General features: G+C 43.3%; 1 protein-coding gene across 2 annotated transcripts in view; it reads right to left on the bottom strand.

Moving 5' to 3' along the window:
* The window catches only part of EIF2B3 (eukaryotic translation initiation factor 2B subunit gamma), a 138,230-nt gene extending 117,315 nt beyond the window's left edge, over positions 1–20,915 (bottom strand). Inside the window, exons 1-3 of one of the 2 annotated variants that reach the window (XM_077333936.1) lie at positions 20,747–20,915; positions 18,541–18,697; positions 7,093–7,232 (exon numbers count right to left, since the gene is read on the bottom strand). In XM_077333936.1, coding sequence (XP_077190051.1) covers positions 7,093–7,232; positions 18,541–18,688 — 288 coding nt within the window. In that variant the 5' untranslated portion in view covers positions 18,689–18,697; positions 20,747–20,915. The remainder of the gene's footprint in view (positions 1–7,092; positions 7,233–18,540; positions 18,698–20,746) is intronic. The other variant, XM_077333937.1, reaches the window with a different exon arrangement.
* Positions 20,916–22,643: the final 1,728 nt, after the last annotated feature.

Genomic DNA, 22,643 nt, shown 5'->3' with positions numbered 1-22,643 from the left:
TGTAGCTCATAATACATAGAAAAAAGGCCCCCTCTCTCAACATCATCTTCAATGGCATGAAAACAACTACAATGTAGTATCCTACTCAATAATATCTGAGGTGATATGGGATTCCTTGTCATGCAAGTATTGCTCCTATTCCCAGGAGGAGCAATGCTGACACAAGAAGCAGCTCTGTGATGGACTCCCTCCACATGACCTTGGATTTTCCTGGATTTAGTCCAGTATAGCTATGTTGTGTGATCCATGGCTGAACCCCTTTCCCAGATGAGCCTAACTCAGCATTCTCATCCCCATCATGGGGCATCCTACATAGCCCCATTCAAGATCTATTATGGTCCATCTAACTGATTTTGTACCCTCCATACAGAATTACGTAGGATTGAGTGGGTCATAATGTAGCAGTGGCCCACACCTGTCTGTGTATATTTGCTCCTTCTAGTGTTCCTATATTAGAAGTGCAACTTGTACTGTCTATTGAATTATTCTTGGGCAATTGGTAAATTGTCAAGGTCAAATGGACCACTCCCATTATCACACACTATTACTTTGCTGTGACTTCCCCAAGAAGAAATGATTCTTCGCATCACAGAGTCCATTTGTTGAAACTGGAGGCTGGATGGTAGCAGGAAGGAATTACTGTTCCGTTAAGCATGAAAAGAGGGAAGGCCAAACTCCTAATACTGATACCAGGGCCAACTAGAGGCTTCATCCTGCCTGCCAACCTTTCATGCAGGCTGATACTGAATGCCCCTTTCTCCTCCTATGCTTGAAAAGGTTACAAAGCATGAGCACACAGACCCATGCATCTGGGTATGTTGGCAACGACTCTTAGTTTATGGTTCAAAGTCTTGAATTCCTTGACAAAAACAAAGGAAAAGCTATACCTCCTATGAACTAACATTCCAATATTCACCTAACTAAAATAACACTAGGTCATTCTGAACTATTTCCATGTATGTGAATGAGCAATCAATGCACACAATGAAGAAATAGCAAGTTGGAAAACATTTTGTGGCCACACTTAATTATCAACAATACAGAGTCAATGGTTTTTAACTACTGAATCCAGCTGAGCCATTCGGGTTTAGCCATGCTGCCTTGAAAAGGATCATAGAAGGATGTTGAAATATTTACACACAACTTTTCAACACCTGCCAATAAAATCAAGAGGAAAAGTCTAGCATCCCACAACCTGACATGATGCTGCAACTACAGCCTGCACGATCATTAGTCAAACAGAAACGCAAACAAGGTGCAAATTCTAGAAAATAGCTTAAGTTTTTTTTTAAAGGACAGGGAAAGAAATAACAATAATCAACTAAATGCTGTGCATGTCAACAATATTCGTATTTTCTGCATATCTAAACAATCTTGTATTGTATTGTATTGTGATACCAGAAAAGTCATATAGTTACTTTTATATGAGAGCCAGTTTGGTGAGAGAGCCAGTTTGGTGTAGTGGTTAGGAGTGCGGACTTCTAATCTGGCATGCTGGGTTTGATTCTGCACTCCACCACATGCAGCCAGCTGGGTGACCTTGGGTGCTGGTAAAAACTGTTCTGACCGAGCAGTGATATCAAGGCTCTCTCAGCCTCACCCACCTCACAGGGTGTCTGTTGTGCGGAGAGGAAAGGGAAGGCGACTGTAAGCCGCTTTGAGCCTCCTTCGGGTAGCGAAAAGCGGCATATAAGAACCAACTCTTCTTCTTCTTTTAAATGCAAGAGGAAACTAAGTTCTCTGCTCAAAGGACTCCCGCTCTTGTTATAAGCCTGTGTATCATCTTATCCTCCTAGCAGAAGCTTTCCTTAACATTGTTTCATTGACCACTGCCTGGATTTGTTCTCTCTCAGCACTGGCCCTTCAGAACACTCTCCTAAAGCATGCATGAACCACCCCTACATTAGCTTGCTTTTGGAAGTGATGCAAGGCTGTGCTATTCAGAAGGGTATTTGGCAGACGACTGCCAGTGAATTACAATCATATAGAATCATAGAATCATAGAGTTGGAAGGGGCCATACAGGCCATCTAGTCCAACCCCCTGCTCAACGCAGGATTAGCCCTAAGCATCCTAAAGCAATTCCCAATTTGTTCCCAAGGAGAGTTATTCCCAAGGAGAGTTACACCTTTCTAAATCCACTCATGTCAATGATCTTAGAAGGGTGTTTTCTATTGTACTGTAAAGATTATGGAGAGTTTGGCACTGGAGAAATAGTCTAGTTTTGATTTGTTTTAATTTATGGGTTTACTGCATAAAAAACAGTTTAAGTAAATTTACCATTTCAATAAACAAAAATATTTAATATGAATATGCACCCCCTTTCAACACCCCCCCCCAAAAAAACCCTAAGCCATACCCTAGTCTGGTCTTGGATCCGCATAGTTGGCCCATACAGTGCCAAGGCTGAAGGCTACAAGCTAAGGGTTCTTCAGCTTTCATGCCTCTTACAATGCCCAAGCTTAAATACCAGCAATCAAACACAAAACAGAACCCTCAACCCAAACTTTAAACAACTGGAAGACATGTTCCCCAAATTCCCCTCCTTTGCAGTGTTGGGGCAGGCCTTTGTACATCACTTTGAGCCATTGTGGTTTGTTAAAAATACTTTAACGATATTTACTTATATTTATGTATTTATGTTTCAAATTTCTATGTTGCCCTTCCTCGAGGGCTCAAAGCACCTTACAACATGCAAATACATTTAGTGTGGTTGCCAATTCCTTCTTATGGCTTCTTCACTACCTCTCATGATTTCCAACCTTCCTTTTCCTAAACCACTACCTAACCAAAATTATTGGCAAAAACTCTGAACTATTTTTTTAAATACAGGCAAACAAAGTGCATGAATCTGTTCATTTAGATTCCTAAGTAATGCCGTCAAAATCCATAATAAGCAGCAGCTTTCTCAGGTGTCCCATTTGAACAGGGTCACAACCAGAGTGATGTGTCGACCTTAGTTGCAGAGGTTGAGAAGACATTCAAGAAATTGCTGTCAGAACCATATTACCAACAAGTGGCAGGGCACTTTTGGAACTTCTCCCCTTCTTCCCATTTGTCTCTTTATAAGTATACTTGTTCCCTTTAGTGGCTCCTCCCCAAGCCTCTGAAGGGAAGTTAAAGAAAGGACTAGGACAGACATGGAAAGATTTAAATAAACAATTCATAAAATAATGAAATGTCTCTAGTGAAACACCACAGAACCACCAGGAAAATAGCTGCATTAAGATGCTGTTGTTATCTTTTGTCTAGCATGACTACAATGAAATGTATGAAAACAAAACCTGTTCCCTTTAACAGAAGCACAACTGATTTCACTCCTTAGTCAATTCTACTAGAATTCTATGAGAGCCAATGTTCTAAAATTGTTTTAAAAAATCACAAACAGCAATCTGCTATGAACAGATGAAACACTTATCTTTAAAACTCGAAAATTACATCAAGTGAGACTATCATGGACAGGCTGAATTGCACCAATAAGTGTGCCAAACTTCAAAATTAACATTTCTTTCTTACGTACTTCCATCTTACCTACCTTTGTAAATTCCAAGATACTGGTAGTAGACTATCTATGGAGTAGCTGTCTACCAAATCATCCTCCAACCATTACAAAAAGCCATATTAAAGATGGCACTACAATCACTCAAATATTAAATTCTGCAGCTGGGTCAACTAATAAAGAAAGGTAAAATGTTCAGAAACAGCTACAGTCTGTTATCAGACCTTGAACAGAAATCACACAAAATATACCTGCATTTTTATTACAAATTAAAGAGTTGAAGGCATTTTAACTCCATAGTTTTTAATTTGAAATGGACTAGCTTTAATTTTAATTAGACTTCTTAAACTGACATTTCAGGTTGCCTTTATTGGTGCTTGTTAGTCATTTTGTCAAAAGCTGCCATACTGGCCATGTACAAATTCAACAAACTGAACAAAGCTATTTTACAAGTGTTTGGATTTGAAATAGCTGCCCCACTGGCTGGCTGGATTTGAAATGACTGCTCCATCTCTACAACAGCAACTCCTCCAACAGAACAACTCCATTTGCACAGAAAAAAATGATAGTTTGCTGATTTCTGTTCCCCCTGAGAACTTCCACATTGTTCCCAGAGTTACAATAACCCTCAAGAGTATAATTCTGGAAGTTATAGAAGGCTGCAATCCAAGGGGAAAGGCAATGAATTCCACTTGCACTGCTCAGGATACAAGGCTCTATAATTTAGGGCATTGGATCAGCTCTAGAACATCTTGAGTCCTACAAAATTTCTGTTCGAAAGGAAGTCAGATTGGGATGGATGATCTGATCTATGGCTGTGACTTTGCAATATGGTGGAGTGAAACAGCTGCCTAAAGCAGATTTTAACAGAAGCAGAATGGAGATTAAAGTAAATCTCATGTCCTATATCAGATGATACCCTTGCATAGCTCCTATCCATCTCATTGAAGTTTTCACAGGAAAACATCACAGAGGGTTGTTTCTCATATTGGTGATTGGGAGGTAGCCGTTGTCCATCATTGGCAAAAGCAACATATAAAGATGCTACGGGAATATAATTAATCAAAATCAATTATTTTATGTTAGGAAACAAGATAAAGCTGGGTTAGACAACCATTTTAACCAGTACTTTAAGCTGCCAATGACAAGGTTGGCTATGGTTACATTTTTAAAACAAAAAACCTACTAAAATACTTTCACAAGAAATAGAAAAACAAGACATTAAACAGCCTGAAGGTTAAGTATAAAATCTGAAATATAGACTTTTGCCTTGCAAAAACTTGAAAGGCACTCCATTTTAAAATTGTCCATGCGTATCATGGAAAACTTATAAAATCTAAATGGATTTTAAAATTTTGTTTCTGAGGACATTCATGTTAGTCTCCAGTACAAGATTTGAGTCCATAATACCTTAGAGACCATCAACATTTTCAAAGTCTAAGCTTTCAAGACTTTTTGTTGCTATGGTTCAAAATGATCCAATCCCTTAAAAGAGATTGTTGGCACAGAAAGTAAATTTATCCTGTAGATTTTGAAATAAGGTTTTTGTTTGTCAAAAATATATAATGGTACTAATGAGCCGTTTAGTCTACATATTCTGTGTTCAATGATGAACAGGAGTGAACAGCACTTTTGTGGAGTGGAACTAAGATTTCAGTTGCTAGATACTTTAGAAATAATGGATGAGCCCACAGATCCATTCCACAAGTAGTTCATGGGGGATGTTCCTTGGTGCAAAAAAACCTTTCCCTAATGCACGAGAAAAAGTGCCATGAACACAAAGAATGGCTTTACCAAGCCTGTGCTAAAATTATAAGACTGACTTACTTGAGGGCCCATTCACACATTATAAAATCCTTTCTATGAATTGTACATCTGGAGTTCCCCTCTGAGAACTCATTCTCCAGGCCAACGCAGGACCGATTTGGATTGGGCACACCAGGAGAAGGGGTTGCTCCTCTCACGTCCTTCTCCTGTCCTGAAGCAGCTACTTATGCCACAGAGGAAACTTAAGAGCAATAACTCAGCGGTAATAATGAAGTTTAAACTTCATTATTTCAAACGCTTTTATTTTTCACATTCTTGAATTGATTTTGTTTGCTTTATGTCCTCTTTATTGAACTCTTACATGTATACTTTCTTCTTATAATTGATATGTATGCTATTGATGTGAAGAACAACAAATTGTGGCAAGTTCTTAAAGAGATGGGAATACCAGAGCATCTTATCTGTCTCTTGAGTGCCCATGCAGGTCAAGAAGAACAGTGAGAACTGGGCATGGAATCACTGATTGATTCAAAATTGAGAAAGAAGAAGAAGAGGAGGAAGAGTTGGTTCTTATATGCCGCTTTTCCCTACCCGAAGGAGGCTCAAAGCGGCTTACAGTCGCCTTCCCATTCCTCTCCCCACAACAGACACCCTGTGAGGTGGGTGAGGCTGAGAGAGCCCTGATATCACTGCTCGGTCAGAACAGTTTTATCAGTGCCGTGGCGAGCCCAAGATCACCCAGCTGGTTGCATGTGGGGGAGTGCAGAATCGAACCCGGCATGCCAGATTAGAAATCCACACTCCTAACCACTACACCAAACTGGCTCTCGTGTTCAGCAAGGAGTTCAGCAAGGCTGCATACTGTTGCCTTGCCTATTTAACTTGTATGCGGAGCACATCATGAGAAAGGTGGGGTTAGATAAGTCACAAATTGAGATAAAGATTGCAGGGAGAATTATCAACAACCTCAGATATGTAGATGATACCACTCTAATGGCAGAACGTGAAGAGGAACTAAAGAGCCTGTTGATGCGGGTGAAGGAGAAGAGGGTAAAAATTGGCTTGAAACTCAACATCAAGAAAACGAAGATCATGGCATCCGGCCCTCTCAATTCCTGGCAAATAGATGGGGAAGAAATGGAGATAGTGACAGATTTTATTTTCCTGGGCTCCAAGATCACTGCAGATGGGGACTGCAGCAAAGAAATTAAAAGACGCTTGCTCCTGGGGAGGAATACTATGGCAAATCTAGACAGCATCCTAAAAAGCAGAGACATCACCCTGCCAACAAATGTGCATTTAGTCAAGGCTATGGTATTCCCAGTTGCAATGTATGGCTGTGAAAGTTGGACCATAAGGAAGGCCGAGCGTCAAAAAATTGAGGCTTTTGAACTCTGGTGCTGGAGAAGACTCTTGCGAGTCCCTTGGACTACAAGGCAAACAAACCGGTCAGTCCTAGAGGAGATCAGCCCTGCCTGCTCCTTAGAAGGCCAGATCCTGAAGATGAAACTCAAATACTTTGCCACCTCATGAGAAGGAAGGACTCCCTGGAGAAGAGCCTAATGCTGGGAGCGATTGAGGGCAAAAGAAAAAGGGGACGACAGAGAATGAGGTGGCTGGATGGAGTCACTGAAGCAGTGGGTGTGAACTTAAATGGACTCTGGGGAATGGTAGAGGACAGGAAGGCCTGGAGGATCATTGTCCATGGGGTCGTGATGGGTCGGACACGACTTCGCACCTAACAACAACAAAAATGCTATTGATAATTAATCATGGGATACTGAAAATGAGTATTTTGAAAAGCTGTTAAAAAGACATACGCTTTACCTTTATTTTCTGATGAATATACCGTAAAGAGTCTGCTGTTCCCATATCTGCATCATCAGTAATACACACTATATCCAGCTTAAGCTTTGTCTCCAAATTTAGCATCTTCTGAACTTCTTTTGTGGTAACCACAATGACCTCTGAGGTGAAAAAGAAAAGCTACGGTCAGTAAAAATATGGAAACAATTATGCCTTAGTCTGCTTGCTACCTGAACCGGCTCTCCACAGCTATAACCAGTAGTTTAGTAATTAGACTGCGTTGCTCAGGTCTCCAAGATTTTTATTAATGATGAATATTGAAAGAGCTACATACTGTCACTTCATAATGATTTTTTTAAATTCAGAAAGTACAAGAGACATATGATTAAAATTCCCTGTAGTTAAATATTTTATAACATTTTATTTTCATATTAGTGCAAAATGAGACCAGATATTAAAAAGAAAATTCTTGCTCTAAAGACAAAACAACTGAAGTATGAGGAAAAGGATAGCAAAAGTACAATAAGAAATAGTGATGGTTGTGATCAGTCTGGCATTCCATGAAATTAATAAGCCAGCTAGATACTAAACATAAGGCTCAGTTCAGCCTAATGGAAAGGCATTTCATTTTAACAGCAGATAGCTTGGTGAAATCAGGACTCGACTCACAGTCGCTCAGTTCTGGTTTGTTCTGCCTTTACCCTCCCCCTTCTGTGCAAAACCTCTGCAGCAGTTGATTATGGGGCTAAACCTCACCGGCTTCCTTACCCACTGGTTGACTGCACCGTGATACAGGAAACCTGAAACTCTTTGGAAGTGTCCTCATGGTTCACTTTAATAAGTGACTGTGGAAGAAGTTTATTAATCCTACACACCACCTCCCAGAATATTTTGCAGATGGTAGATGCCCATATCAGATTGCTCAACTACAAAACTTTGAAGGCTACCTTGTACTTAACAATGATGACTCTTTTCTAAACTGGGACCACATGGAACATCTCAAACTAGAAAGGGTATGCTTTTCTTCCTAGGCCTAGTTGGCTTGCTACTGTACAGGGTGTTCTCTCATACATAACACAAATGAAGCACTCTGGGTGCACTATCTGAGCAGCCATTGCCTACTGTAAGTTCACCTCCAAGTCCTTCACTAAGGCACACAGAGCATCAGATTATGCAATGGCTGTTGTCATGGTCTGGGGGATATGCTTACCATCCATCTTTAAGATTCAGAGATGTCTATGCCCCTCACGAGTTCACATGTTTCAGTTCCTATGAGTACTTTTCAGTAATTAGAAATTTTGCTAGCTGTAATTGATTGGTCTTCTTACCTTATACATTTGTCCACAATAGTCCTCTATACCAGTGGTCCCCAACCCGCGGGCCGCGGCCCGGTGCCGGGCCGCGAAGGCCTTGGCGCCGGGCCGCGGCTCCCCCCCCCGCAGTAAAAAACTTCCCAGACCGCAAGCTTGCGGCCCGGGAAGCTTCTTACTGCTGGAGGGGGTGGGAGAGGGAATCAGGGCCGCGCCCGCGCATCGCATATGCGCGGCCAAAATCACACATGCGTTGCACTTTTGTGCATGCGCAAAAGTGCCGCGCATGCGCTATTTCGGCCGTGCATGGTGCATGTGCGCTTGCACAGCTGTGCAGGCGCGATGCGTGGCATGCGCGGAGCGGCAGTTGCCCTGCCGGTCCCCAGCCTCAAAAAGGTTGGGGACCACTGCTCTATACTTTGCTTGTAGATCACTCTCCCTTGTGATAACCTCCATGGGGCTTCCACTACTGGAGTATCTCCCTTAGATACAAGTGCACATTCTTGGTCCACCTCCAAGACATACTTCTGTACCACTAGCTGCCACACCAAAAGCCAGCTTGGTGTAGTAGTTAGGAGCGTGGACTTCTAATCTGGCAAGCCAGATTTAATATAATGATTTTTTTATTTTCATAAAGATAGAAATATAATCATCATTTGAGAATATACGACCCCACATTGACTCCACAGTGATATAAACTTTTGCCCAAAACTCTAAGAGCCATGAGTCTAAGAGCCGTCCACATTTCCACTACATTAAAAAATAAAAAAAGGCCTGTTTAGATATACAAAAGAAAAGTTATTATTAGTCAACTTACTTGAGAGATCGTAGACCTCACATTAACTGCTTGATACAATCTAAGAGCTATCCTAGCAGATATTTCTAGGTTTGAGTTAGATGCTTAACATTAAACATTTCTTATAGCACAGTATGAGTTTTGGCCGTGTATCAATACCCTGATGAAGGGAGAGGAAAGTAGGGCTTTGCCTTAAAGATGTACAAAGAAAAAAAATTACAAAAGGATTTCATAATTTCTCCTTATCCTTAATACAGATACATCTACAAACCATTTATACTTGACCCATTCTAAGAGCCATCCTGACAGGTATAAGTTGAGAGCTTTGCATTTTCTACAGATCAATATGGGCTTTGGCCCTATAACAATACACCAATAAAAAAAATAATAATAAGGGGGGAAAGCCCCATTTTATATTTCTAACGCTAACGATTATATTACCTATATGCCTACTAAGAAAAAGAAACAAGAGAGAAAAAAGGCACTGCTTCCCCTTTTTCATAAAAATAGCAATGTAGAATACAGTATATGTTGTTAATACAGAGAATAATAAGATTTCCAGGTTTAGATTAAATGCTTAACATTAAACATAAAACAATATAAGCTTTCAGTCTTCTATAGCTTCTCCTTATCCTTGGTTCTGATACATCTACAAAACAATTTATGCTTGACCCATTCTAAGAACCATCCTAACAGATATATTTTCAGATTTAAGTTGAAAGCTTAACATTAAACATTTTCTACAAGTCAGTGTAGGCTTTAGTCCTAGGACAATACACTAATAGAAGAAAGAAAAAATAAGGGGGGAGAACCCCATTTTACATTTTCAGCACTAATGATTATATTACCTATATGCCTACAAAAGAAAAGAGACAAAAAAAACAAGAGAGAAAGAGACACTGCTTCCCCTTTTTCATAAAAATGGAAATATAGAATACAGTATAACATCTTTACACCGCCCGTGGCGCCGTGGGCGCCACGGACTAAATAAAACAGTAAGCCCTTGGAAGGCGGGCTGTGTCCGGGATGAGGAAGGGTGCCGATTGGCCCCTTCCTCATGACAGACTATCGGAGGGACCAATCGGCAGGCGCGAAGCGCCTGCCGATTGGTCCCTCCGATTCCTTGCCGGAACAACTGCGAGCCGCGCGTAGCGCAGCTCGCAGTTGCTCCAAGCCAGCCAGCCTCTAAGAACCTCTAAGCCAGTGGTCCCCAACCTTTATTAGGCTGGGGACCGGCAGGGCATCGGGCCGCGCCCGTGGGGGCTGCCCCCGCGGGGGCCGCGCCCACGCATCGGGCCGCGCCCGTGGGCCGCGCCCGCGGATCGGGCCACGCCTGCGGGCCGCGCCCGCGGGCCACGCCCGTGGATCGGGCCGCGCGGCCTCTCGCCGATTCAAGCCGCCGCCCAGGGAGCCCCCGGCCTCTAAAAACGCATCGCCGGCACAAGAAGATGGCCGCCGGCAAGAAGACCGCGCCAGGGAGCCGCCCGCCGAAGGAGCTGCCCACCGCAAAGGAGCTGCCCGCCGAGAAGGAGCCACCCAAGGAGCTGCCCGACGTCGCTACAGCCCTCTCACCGGTAAGCTACCTTTCCTCACCCTGCCCTCGCCAGTCCCTCGCTCTCCCCCCCCCTGCTAGGGCCCATTGTATTTGGAATACAATGGGCATGTTTACTAGTTAAACATAAAACAATATGAGCTTTCGGTCTTCTTAAGGGGGTCTCATCTCGAGGCTTGCTACATCTTGTCGTTCCCGTAAAATTATATTCTGTTCCATTGGCCTTTGGCGTAGAAAGTGCAGTTGTACTCTTTCCCGCAGAGTATGCATCGATAAATCTTGAGGCCGTTGCACCTCCTGGACTCCAGTATCAATACAATTTTTTCCCCAGAGAGATCCTTTAAATCGGTTACTTTCACTGCAGATCCATATTTCTTTTGATTGATTTTTGTACACTGTTGCTTTGAGATGGCTGTATGTCTTTTTAAAAAGGGTGTCCTTATCTGGGCTGCAGAACTCCGGCATCCCATTTTCCGTCTCCAGAATTTCAGATTTCTCTTCTACTGTTGGTTTTCCACCTTGTTTAGAGCTGTCATCAGCCACTGTTATTGATCCATTATTCCTGTTAAAGACATCTTCCTTGGCATCTTGGATCTCCTTGAAGATATGAATTTCAGATTTCTCTTCTGCTGTTGGTTTTCCACCTTGTTTAAAGCTGTCATCAGTCACTGTTATTAATCCATCATTCCTATTGAAGACTTCTTCCTTGCCATCTTGGATCTCCTTGGAGATATTTTTGATCAATCCATCTAAGAATACTTTGTAATCTTGGGTTTGTATCTCTATTAGATGAGCCAATCTTTTTAACATAGACATGATTTTGACTTAAAAAAAACCCGGCCTCAAACAGTTTTACAAGTGGCCAGTAGAGGTCCTCTGTTTTATCCTCTGATGTTCCGGCACAGGCATGTGACGTATTGAAGTGAGTTAAGGCAGAGATTCTCGTACTGGCACAGAGTTCTCGTGAGATTTTCCCATTCACAGCTCTTATCTTCTTATCTTCGAAAACCAAAACAATTACAATAAGAGCTTTTGCCAATTAATTCTAGTTGATTTGAGTTCTTCTTCTGCTTAGTTAGGAGAATTGGCCTGCCTCTTAACGAGGTGGCTTCAGGCAGAGCAGAGTAAGAGGAGGGGGGAAACAAAGGGCTTTGATGCAAGAAGAAAGACGAAGAAAAAAAAACACGAGAGATACTTGCAGTAAATGATGTTTTGGAACTCAGCCGATGTCCTCCCCTCAGTTCAAAGCGTTCATTTGTGGTAAATCATCATGTAGGGTTGAAACAGATACTTTAAGATTGAAGAAAGAAAAGAAAGTCCGAGGTAGAAAATGGCAGTCGTCCTCTGGACCTGGAACGCTGACAGCCTATAATCCAGGGAGATATACTCCCTAAAGGATTGGAGACGGCCCCAAGAACTTCCTGGGTAGAAAGGTGAGGTGGGGTTTGCGTACCCCTCCTCTTTTCTGCCAATTGCTTGCACAATTGACCCCTGTCAGGCTTCAGAGATAGCAGAGCAGATGCCCTGCCACCCTCTCAGGACGACATCTTTAGCCACACCCCTGGCAAGCCAGATTTGATTCCCCACTTCTCCACCTGGGTGACCTTGGCTTGCCACAACACTGATAAAGCTGTTCTGAGCTAGTGGTAATATCAAGGTTCTCACAGGGTGTCTTTTATGGGAAAAGGAAAGGGAAGGTGAATGAAGGTGAATGAAGGATGTTGGATTTTCGTAGGGCAAACTTTAATAAACTCAGAGACATGATGAGTGTCATACCATGGACGAGAATGCTGGAAAGGAAGGGAGCATGTGAAGGGTGGGCGCTACTCAAACAAGAGCTATTGCATGCTCAATCAATGACTATTCCAGAAATACGAAAACACTGCAGGAGCTCTAAGAAGCCTATTGGATGAACAGAGAACTTCAAGAGGAACTAAGAAAGAAAAGGAAAATGTTCAGGAAATGGAGGGAAGGACAGAGCTCTAAAGAAGAGTACCTACAGGTTACTAGGCACTGTAGATCAATTATCAGAAAGGCCAAAGCTGAGAGTGAGCTAAGATTGGCCAGGGAAGCCCACTGTAACAAGAAAAGATTTTTCAGTTACGTGAGGAGCAAACGTAAAGTAAAGGAGGCAATAGGCCCGCTGTTGGGTGCGGATGGACAAACTCTAACGAAAGATGCAGAGAAAGCAGAAAGGCTTAGTGCCTATTTTACATCTGTTTTTTCCCACAGGTCAAAGTGTTTAGGCACATCTAGAGATGGCTGTAGCCAAAGGATAGTGTCTGGGTGGCAGGTTAACATGGATAGAGAGGTTGTCGAGAGGCATTTAGCTGCACTGGATGAGTTCAAATCCCCTGGTCCGGATGAAATGCACCCGAGAGTACTCAAAGAACTTTCCAGAGAACTTGCACAGCCCTTGTCCATCATCTTCGGAACCTCTTTAAGGACTGGAGATGTCCCGGAGGACTGGAAAAGAGCAAACGTTATTCCGATCTTCAAAAAAGGGAGGAAGGATGACCCGGGAAACTACAGACCAGTGAGTCTGACCTCTGTTGTGGGGAAGATAATGGAGCAGATATTAAAGGGAGCGATCTGCAAACATCTGAAGGACAATTTGGTGATCCAAGGAAGTCAGCATGGATTTGTCTCCAACAGGTCCTGCCAGACCAACCTAGTTTCCTTTTTTGACCAAGTAACAGGTTTGCTGGATCGGGGAAATTTGGTTGATGTCATTTACTTGGATTTTAGTAAAGCTTTTGACAAGGTTCCCCATTATGTTCTGATGGATAAGTTGAAGGACTGCAATCTGGATTTTCAGATCGTTAGGTGGATAGGGAATTGGTTAGAGAACCGCACTCAAAGAGTTGTTGTCAATGGTGTTTCATCAGACTGGAGAGAGGTGAGTAGCGGGGTACCTCAGGGTTCGGTGCTCGGCCCGGTACTTTTTAACATATTTATTAATGATCTAGATGAGGGGGTGGAGGGACTACTCATCAAGTTTGCAGATGACACCAAATTGGGAGGACTGGCAAATACTCCGGAAGATAGAGACAGAGTTCAACGAGATCTGAACACAATGGAAAAATGGGCAAATGAGAACAAGATGCAATTTAATAAAGATAAGTGTAAAGTTCTGTATCTGGGTCAGAAAAATGAAAAGCATGCCTACTGGATGGGGGATACGCTTCTAGGTAGCACTGTGTGTGAACGAGACCTTGGGGTACTTGTGGATTGTAAACTAAACATGAGCAGGCAGTGTGATGCAGCGGTAAAAAAGGCAAATGCCATTTTGGGCTGTATCAACAGAGGCATCACATCAAAATCACAAGATGTCATAGTCCCATTGTATACGGCACTGGTCAGACCACACCTGGAGTACTGTGTGCAGTTCTGGAGGCCTCACTTCAAGAAGGACATCGATAAAATTGAAAGGGTACAGAGGAGAGCGACGAAGATGATCTGGGGCCAAGGGACCAAGCCCTATGAAGATAGGTTGAGGGACTTGGGAATGTTCAGCCTGGAGAAAAGGAGGTTGAGAGGGGACATGATAGCCCTCTTTAAGTATTTGAAAGGTTGTCACTTGGAGGAGGGCAGGATGCTGTTTCTGCTGGCTGCAGAGGAAAGGACACGCAGTAATGGGTTTAAACTTCAAGTACAACAATATAGGCTAGATATCAGGAAAAAGTTTTTCACAGTCAGAGTAGTTCAGCAGTGGAATAGGCTGCCTAAGGAGCCCCCTCACTGGAAGTCTTCAAGCAAAGGTTGGATACACACTTTTCTTGGATGCTTTAGGATGCTTAGGGCTAATCCTGCATTGAGCAGGGGGTTGGACTAGATGGCCTGTATGGCCCCTTCCAACTCTATGATTCTATGATTCTATGATTCTAAGCCTCTTTGAGATTCCTTCAAGTAGAGAAAATCAGCATATAAGAATCAACTCTTCTTCTCAGTAATCAACAATGATCAGAACAACCTACCAAAGTATGCAGTGCTATTTGACAAAAGGAGTAGATTCTCCTGGAGTAGAAACCTCAAAGGAGCTAGATACTTACATTTTAAAAAAATGTAACTTACAAAAAAAATGAAAGGTGGGAATTAGGAAAACCACATACTGCCACAGGAACTGAAAAAATACCTGAAAAAAAATCCTCAACAAGTAACAACACTCCCACCTATCCCCACCCCCCAAAACAAAATGCAACAACCAACAAAAACTAGAGCCATATTAAAAATCGGGTTCCAAAATTATTACAAGTCCATGCCTAGAAACCTTAATTTTTTTCAGTTCAGTACCTTTATGGAACTGAAGGTGAGTGTAGTTGTAGGATCTCTTGACTATCTCTTTGGAGATCCAACTGAAAATCATCTCACTGTGGTACAGATTCAGAAGCCCCTTCTGGACTTCTTTGCTGAGCCACAGGGGTAATAAATACCCCAGTCTCAAAATCTAACTGCTGCTTTGCTTTCGCCTATTTATTCTGAGTGGAAACTGTGGAGCCAGGGTAGAGCAGATAGACTCAAGTTGCCCAAGCAGATCAAGTTCTTCTAAACAAACAACTCAGGCAGCAAGGCATTCCTGTGCTTGAGGGAGTCATGTGAGGTTCTGCAGTATGTTTTTCTGTGACAATCCAGAGTTCCAGGTGGTGCCCTGCAGGCAATGCACGTGCTTTTTAGGTCAGTCATGCCTAATTGCCTGCATGGGAAAGGGAAGACTGTGAAGTGGGTGAAGGGTGTCCAAACAATAACTGAGCAGGGCTGTCCCAAGTGCAAAGGTGTGAATGCTTAGTGGTTTTGTTCTCTTTTACCCTTTTCATTTATTTTATTTTTTCTATCTATCCATCTATCCATCTCCAAATGTATAGCCTGCCACTCCCAGACAGGATGGCTCGTAGTGGGTAACATGACAAAAATTCCACAATAAAACCCCATAAAACAATATTTATGAAAAATTATCCCTCCCTGGTAGCAAAAAACTGATCTATCCCCTCCTCGCTCAATGACTATCCACTGTCCCACGCCTCAGGGGACAGCTGGTGGGGTAGGCTGATGTTCTTGCCAGATCGAGGGGGGAGGGTTGCTAAATCAAACATCCCTGGCCTCTACTAAAGACCTGGCCCTGCAAAACTGAGAAAGCACCAACAGGGTTGTCAGCTCTCCCCGCAGGCGAGCCCACCCTCCCGACTGGCTAGAACTCTGTCCTGTCCTGGTGAGTGCTTCACGCCTTCTGATTGGGCCCTCACCCAACTAGCTAGAACTCACCCGGATCAGCCCCCCCCCACTCTCCACCCCCCCCCCAGGCCCTTAACCAAATATTATACCGCTCACCGAGTGGTTACAGATATGAAAAGTGGCAGGTAATCATTTTTTTTAAAGAAACCCTGTTTGTCACTAAACTCAGCAATGTCTGGACAGCAATATTATACCCCACCTTTCTCCCACACATGTGAGACTCAATGTAAGGAACAATAGGAATTAAAAACATGCAACATTACACCAATAAAATAAACCAACAAATACCAAAACGTACCACAAAAGAAAGAAGGCCTCAAAGCAGGAAATAAATAATACTTGCTACCAATGAAATTAGAGGAGGAAGAAATAAAAGTTATATTCTTGATCTGCACTTCTGGTATTTCTAAGCGAGAAGCAAGTGGCTTATTATGAGTCACATTTTAGAAATCCCCCAGCAGGCAGCTACCTGCTGTTCCAGAAACAAAGATGCCACAGTGCAGCTTTGTGTTTATAGAGAGTTGAGGTATGGTAGCTGTACGCATGTTTCTTTCAGGTTTCTTTGCGACCGTAAAAAGTTACCAGTTATGATAGCAGAAAACAAGACTCATGTAAGTACTGCAACACAGACCCACAGAACAGTAGTCGCTGTTAGAATCGGGCCTTGAAAACAGCACATGCTAACAGCCTTCCAGTATTTGGAATAAAAGCAAGCAATAATTCAGTGATGCTCAGTCACTCAGAAGTCATGTGTGGCTTCTTTGAACATCTGCCCCATCTTTCAGGAAAGTGGGCAATGCCCTTGCCTGATGGGGCTTGTGACTGGCAACTGCCTCTCACCATAAAACAGCTGCTACCAGAGCAACAGGTAAGTTGTGAATGCTTCATGCCACAGATGAAAGTGAACGTGACTCCTTTGGCTAATGTTAATTGAGTTGGTTTTGTTGGTTCCCACTGGGGAAAAAGGCAGTATATAAATGAAGCAGATAAACAAACAGTCCAAGGTAATCACTAAAATGCAAATATCCTAGCATGGTGGTCCCCAACCACCGGGCCGCAGCCCCGTGCCGGGCCGCGAAGGCCCTGGCACCGGGCCGCGGCTCCCTCTCCCCGCCCCCTCCCCAGTAAGAAACTTCCCAGGCCGCAAGCAAATCGTCCGCAAAAGCAGCCGATTAGCTTGCGGCCCAGCAAGCTTCTTTTTGTGGGAGGGGGGGAGAGAGGGAAGCAGGGCCGCGCATGCGTGGCCACAAACACGCATGCACTGCACTCCCGCGCATGCACGGCACTCCTGCGGACCACTATCCTAGCAGACATTTGATTATATATTAATTTTATTTAAAACATCCATATCCCGCCTTTCCACTCAGTTAGGGCCCTCAAGATGGCCAACAGTTAAAAGACTTTAAAATACATAACATGCAAAACATCAATTAAAACAAATGGGAAGGAGAATCAATAAAGGAACATGAAAGAAAACAAAAAAGTCTTAATCAGCTAATGGAAGACAATTGTGGGGACACACACACAAATGCATTTCCTTGGAGAGGAACTGCTGGAGGTTGGTGTTATGGCCAAAATGGTCCTTTCTTGGGTTGCCTGCAAAACTTTGGCAGTTCCTTCAGGGCATGGATCTCTGCTGGCAGCATATTCCACCAGGCTGGGACCAGCCACCCTTCTTTTGAATTGGGGATCGATAGCATATTGGACTTGAGTTCTCTTCTGGGTGCATATTGCAAGAGGCAGTCCCTCAGATACGAAGGGCACAGACCGTGTATGGCCTTGAAGGTCAGAACCAGAACCTTTAACCTAATCTGGGATTCAACTGGCAACCAATGCAGATGCTGGAGAACAGGTCAAATATGGGTCCTTCACAGTATCCTAATCCCTTCCTACCCAGTCACAGGACCTCCAACTTTTGGGAGTTTAGCTTCAAGCAGCTCTGCTGGAACCCTGCCACTACCATCTCCAAGCATCTGATCCAAGAGGTGCATTTGGCTATCCCTCCATAAGCAGGTAGAGCTGGGCGTTATCAGCATATTGATGAGAATCCAGGCCAAACCCCCAGATCAGCTGCACTAGAGGTCACATAAAGACGTTAAATAACATCGGGGAGAAAAGTGCACCCTGAGGTACCCCACGTTTGAGTCCAAAATGGTCCAACTGTTCCTCCCCAACAGCTACCCTCTGTCCTCATTCTTGAAGAAAGGAGACCAGTACTGTAAACCTGACCCCTGCATCCCAAAGTCAATGAAGCAGTGAGCTAAACGATTGTGATCTACTATGTGGAACACTGCCGTGATGTCTAACAACATAAGCAGTGCCAGCCTGCCTCACTCCAGCTGTCTTTAGAGGTCATCTGCCAGGGTGACCAATGCTGTCTCCAACCTATGACCAAGCCGGAATCTGGACTGGAAGGGATCCGGAATGGACACTTCCTCCAGGAATGCTTGTAGCTGATCTGTGGCTGCCCATTCAAACACCTTCCCTAGAAATGCCAGATGTGAACTGGCGCAATAACTGGCAGGGACTTACAGGTTAAGCAATTTTTTTCCCTAAGAGGTTAAACCACATCTGTTGCTCACCTTCAAAACCAACTTGTTCCAGCAAATTGAGGGGATACCATATTAAAGGCTTGTTGCCCACAGGCAGAAGAGCTTTAGGGATGCTTGAGGTCAGATCCATCATACGGGATCCACCACCAACTGCCATCACCACTGCCTGGAACTCCATGGTAAAAACCTGGAAAGATAAAACCAAGAACAATTCAAAAACAAAATCAGCAAGCAAACAATGTCATTCCCCACTAAAGTCCCTTAAAAGAAGGAAGTATAGAGTTTACGATTTCCAAAGGCACAGTCAGCCTTTAATGTACCTAGAAACAACTATCCCTGCACTCAATATGAACAATATCAATATAAGCTCCTCTTTACTGGGTGTGGGACCATTTACTCACTCCCAAAGTGAATATGCTGCTAACCACAGGATGTCCCTGTCACTTTACATTCAGTATTTGAGAGACCTGAAGAACAATGACGACATTTAGAAAAGCAGTTCAAGCCAGCTGGGAAGTGACTAGATGTGATCAGTCAATGTTGAGGAAGACATTCTTCACATGTTCAAAGATTCTTCTTTACTAAAATAGGTAGCTTCAGACTTCTTAAAGTAACATATATTGTAACAAGTTTTATTTTTATTTATTTATTAGATTTTTATAGCACCCTTCCATATGGCTCAGGACTACTCCACTTTAGCAAATGTACAAAGTATCTCCTCAAAGGAAAGATACATACAAACTGGATTTTAAAAAATCTAAATAGTGGCATCATAAAGCAATGAAATTCAAGGGGTACAGTCTGACATTTCTATGCAAATTTTTAGATAAAAGTGACTATTCACAAAAGCAGTCATAAGTGGCAACACAATCTTTACAGACATGAGAAGTTGATCGTAATAACATGATAGCAATCCATTATCATAGACCTTATGCAACAGTGTCAGGTCTCCTGATAAACACTAAACTCAGATGTTTCATGCTGGAATCTCCTTTTATTGCACAACTGCAACTTTTAGGTCTGCAGTAGTGTTATGATAGACTGAAGTATCCTACCATGTTGACATCTGACTATATCCATTTATTTTTTGCTTAGAAACATTCTCATACAGACAGAATTGCCTTGTTGAAAGTTTATGGTATAAATTATGCTGGAAAATGAGCAGATGAATGACCTCCTGATGGTATGGCTGTAGTCTAGAAAGGACTGTGATACATGAGGGATTTGAGTTGGGTGATGGGGATTACAACCGGTTTTCTATTACCAGCCTTGTAGTAGGTTATTCTTGGCTACTCCATGCCTATTGGCCTTGTTAATCCATTGCTTTACTTCATTAATAGTTTTAAGGCCACTTTATGTCAATTATTCTAGTGAGCATCTCTGTCCAAGGAAGTGTAGCAAATCTAGCTGATTTTAGAGCTTGGCAGGAAACAGTGAATTGCACAGTGGGCTCTGGTTAATAACTGGAAACATATAGATCAGTGCAATGGGCATCTGGTATAAAATGGTGCTTATGTGCCCATGTGTATCTGCACAACAGTGTTCACAAAATGAACCTATTGCCTGGACTGATCTAGGACCAGATGGTGTTGAAGTTGTTTTCATGGACTTCCTTTCCATGGGTCCAGATGGAAGCCCAACATTGTTGTACCTCAAATAGAGGAAAAGCATTTGGGGACAAGGGCTGAGGAACTTTTGTTCTAAATCAATTTCTGATATGTTAGCACATGTGAGTACTCATGCCATCAACCTGTGCCACAACGATTAGTTTTGGTTGCAACAATAACACGGCTACAACTCTGGAACCCTTTATTACTTCCTATTTAGTTTATTTATTACTTGGGGATCCTAAAATTATTTATTCTGGAGTCAGACCCTCGGAGCTCAGTGGGGCAGATTTCCAAATAAATATGTTTAGGATTTTAGTCTTAAAAGCCTTTAGAAAAGGGCAGATTATAAAGTCGAACAACTAAAAACAGAAGCTGTCATCAAACCAAGCGAAAAACGAAAGCTCTGCTAGCACAGCCCAGAGAGTGCAGCTCCCTACCCCAAAAGCAGGCGAGGCGTTTAGCATACCCTGGAGAAATGGACGGGGCGATGCCCCTTTTATGCTGGAATCTGACGATGACTGAGTCACCCTCCCCCAAGCAGGGCAAACTGGCACCCTCGCGAGGCAGGGGGCGGCCTTCGCCTCCCACTGAAACCCCCTCCCGCCTCAGAACCCGCCCTTTCCTACCTGTTACCTCAAGCCCAAACACTGTGACAAGAAGCCAGTGCCCCAGAAGGGCTTCCACGCTTGCGCTGACGAGGAATTGAGGGCGCTCCTGGAGAGAGTCGATGGGCAGCCTGGAGGAGAACGCCGAACAACCAATCCTACCTTTCCCGTGGAGAATAAGCTAGCACTGGAGCGCTGGTCTATCGATCCTGCCTGTTAAGTGCACGAAGCAGAACCCGGAGCGATCGATCGCTTATCCCTGTCATCTGATTCCGCTTGCTCCTGCGGCGGTCTTTGGGTGGGCATTTGCTCCAGTTGTATGTCGCCGTTATGGATTTGAGTTCTTGTGCGGGGTTTTTTAAGCCAGGCTGGGTTCAGACAGGGCAGGTATCATTGGCACTTCTATCACCAAAAAGTATACCATAAAAAGAAAGCTTTGAGCCTACAAGAAAGGAAAATAAATTGTTGTATTACTAAAGTTACCGAGAGCTTTATTCATAGGCTTTTTAGCATTGCCAACCAAAGAGGAGCTGGAGAAAAATGTGAAGCCTTAAGGTTCCTGGGTGCAGGGGGTGACTACCACAAAAATCGGGAGAAGAACCTGGATGTCCTTACAGTAGATTTCCCCAGTGGGAAAGCAGGGTCGACCCTGGAAACGAATTGGATGGGAGATCCTCCAAGGAACACTAGGGTTATGGCGGAGGCAGGCAAGCCACCTCTGAACGTCTCTTGCCTGACTTCCAGACAATCCTAGAATCTCCTGGCTACAGTGCACACATGCCATATGATAAAATCAATAAGAATTGGCCAACATAATGGCTTCCTGGGGTCGCTGGAGAAACGGCACGGCAGGGAAGGCCTAAATCTCTACTGCTTACCGGCTGCAGTACTGATCCAAATTGGACCCTGTGTGCCTGGGAATTCTGAGCACTGAACTTGGAAGTTACATCTAATGAAAAGTAGTTGTGGCAGATGAAGGTAGATCTTCCAAATGCTAGCCAGGGCCAACCCTGCTTAGTCTCTGAGATTTCAACAAACAAAAACAGGTATACAGTAAATGGAAAATATCAGGAAAAAAGAGAGCTGTGTAATCATGACTCTGAAATTAGAAGAATTGTTGGTTCTTACATGCTGCTTTTCTCTACCCAAAGGAGGCTCAAAGTGGCTTACAGTCGCCTTCCCTTTCCTCTCCCCACAAGAGACACCCTGTAAGGTGGGTGAGGCTGAGAGAGTCCTGATATCACTGCTCCGTCAGAATAGCTTGGCGAGCCCAAGGTCACCCAGCTGGCTGCATGCGGGGGAGTGCAAAATCAAACCTGGCATTCCAGATTAGAAGTCCACACTCCTAGCCACTACACCAAACTGACTTACTATGGTAAATGATGCTTCCAAAAGTGCAAAATAGTCATTCATGAAGTATCATAAAGGCAATCATAATAGCCAAACAATATTGTAAATTTGTGTATAATAACACAATTCAACAAATGTGATACAACAAATAATTCAGGCCACAATTCAACAGGGTAGTTTCAACTGAAGTTCAAATGAGGATCCAGTAGTTCCCCGTTTTGCAAGGTGGCTTCTACAGTGGACCTAATAATAGTAACAAGTTCTTTAAGGCAATAATTTCATGTGAGTAGCCATGTTAGTCTGAAGTAGCACAACCAAAATAGAGTCCAACATCACCTTTAAGGCCAACAAAGATTTATTCTAGAGGAATAAATTTGACTTAGAGGAAATCTTCAAAAAATGAATTAATTATCAGTGGTCCCCCCCCCCCAATTTGGAAGCAATATTTACTATAGTTTCATAGTCTTGATTACACAGAAGCAGGCTTTCCTGGGCTGATGACCAGTGACAGGGCTTTTTCAGTGATGGTACCTTTCCCGCAGAATGTCTCTCCTTTTGAGGTTCACCT

This window comes from Paroedura picta, chromosome 4, assembly GCF_049243985.1.
Source record: "Paroedura picta isolate Pp20150507F chromosome 4, Ppicta_v3.0, whole genome shotgun sequence".
Taxonomy (NCBI): domain Eukaryota; kingdom Metazoa; phylum Chordata; class Lepidosauria; order Squamata; family Gekkonidae; genus Paroedura; species Paroedura picta.
This window is presented reverse-complemented; position numbering and strand designations above follow the sequence as displayed.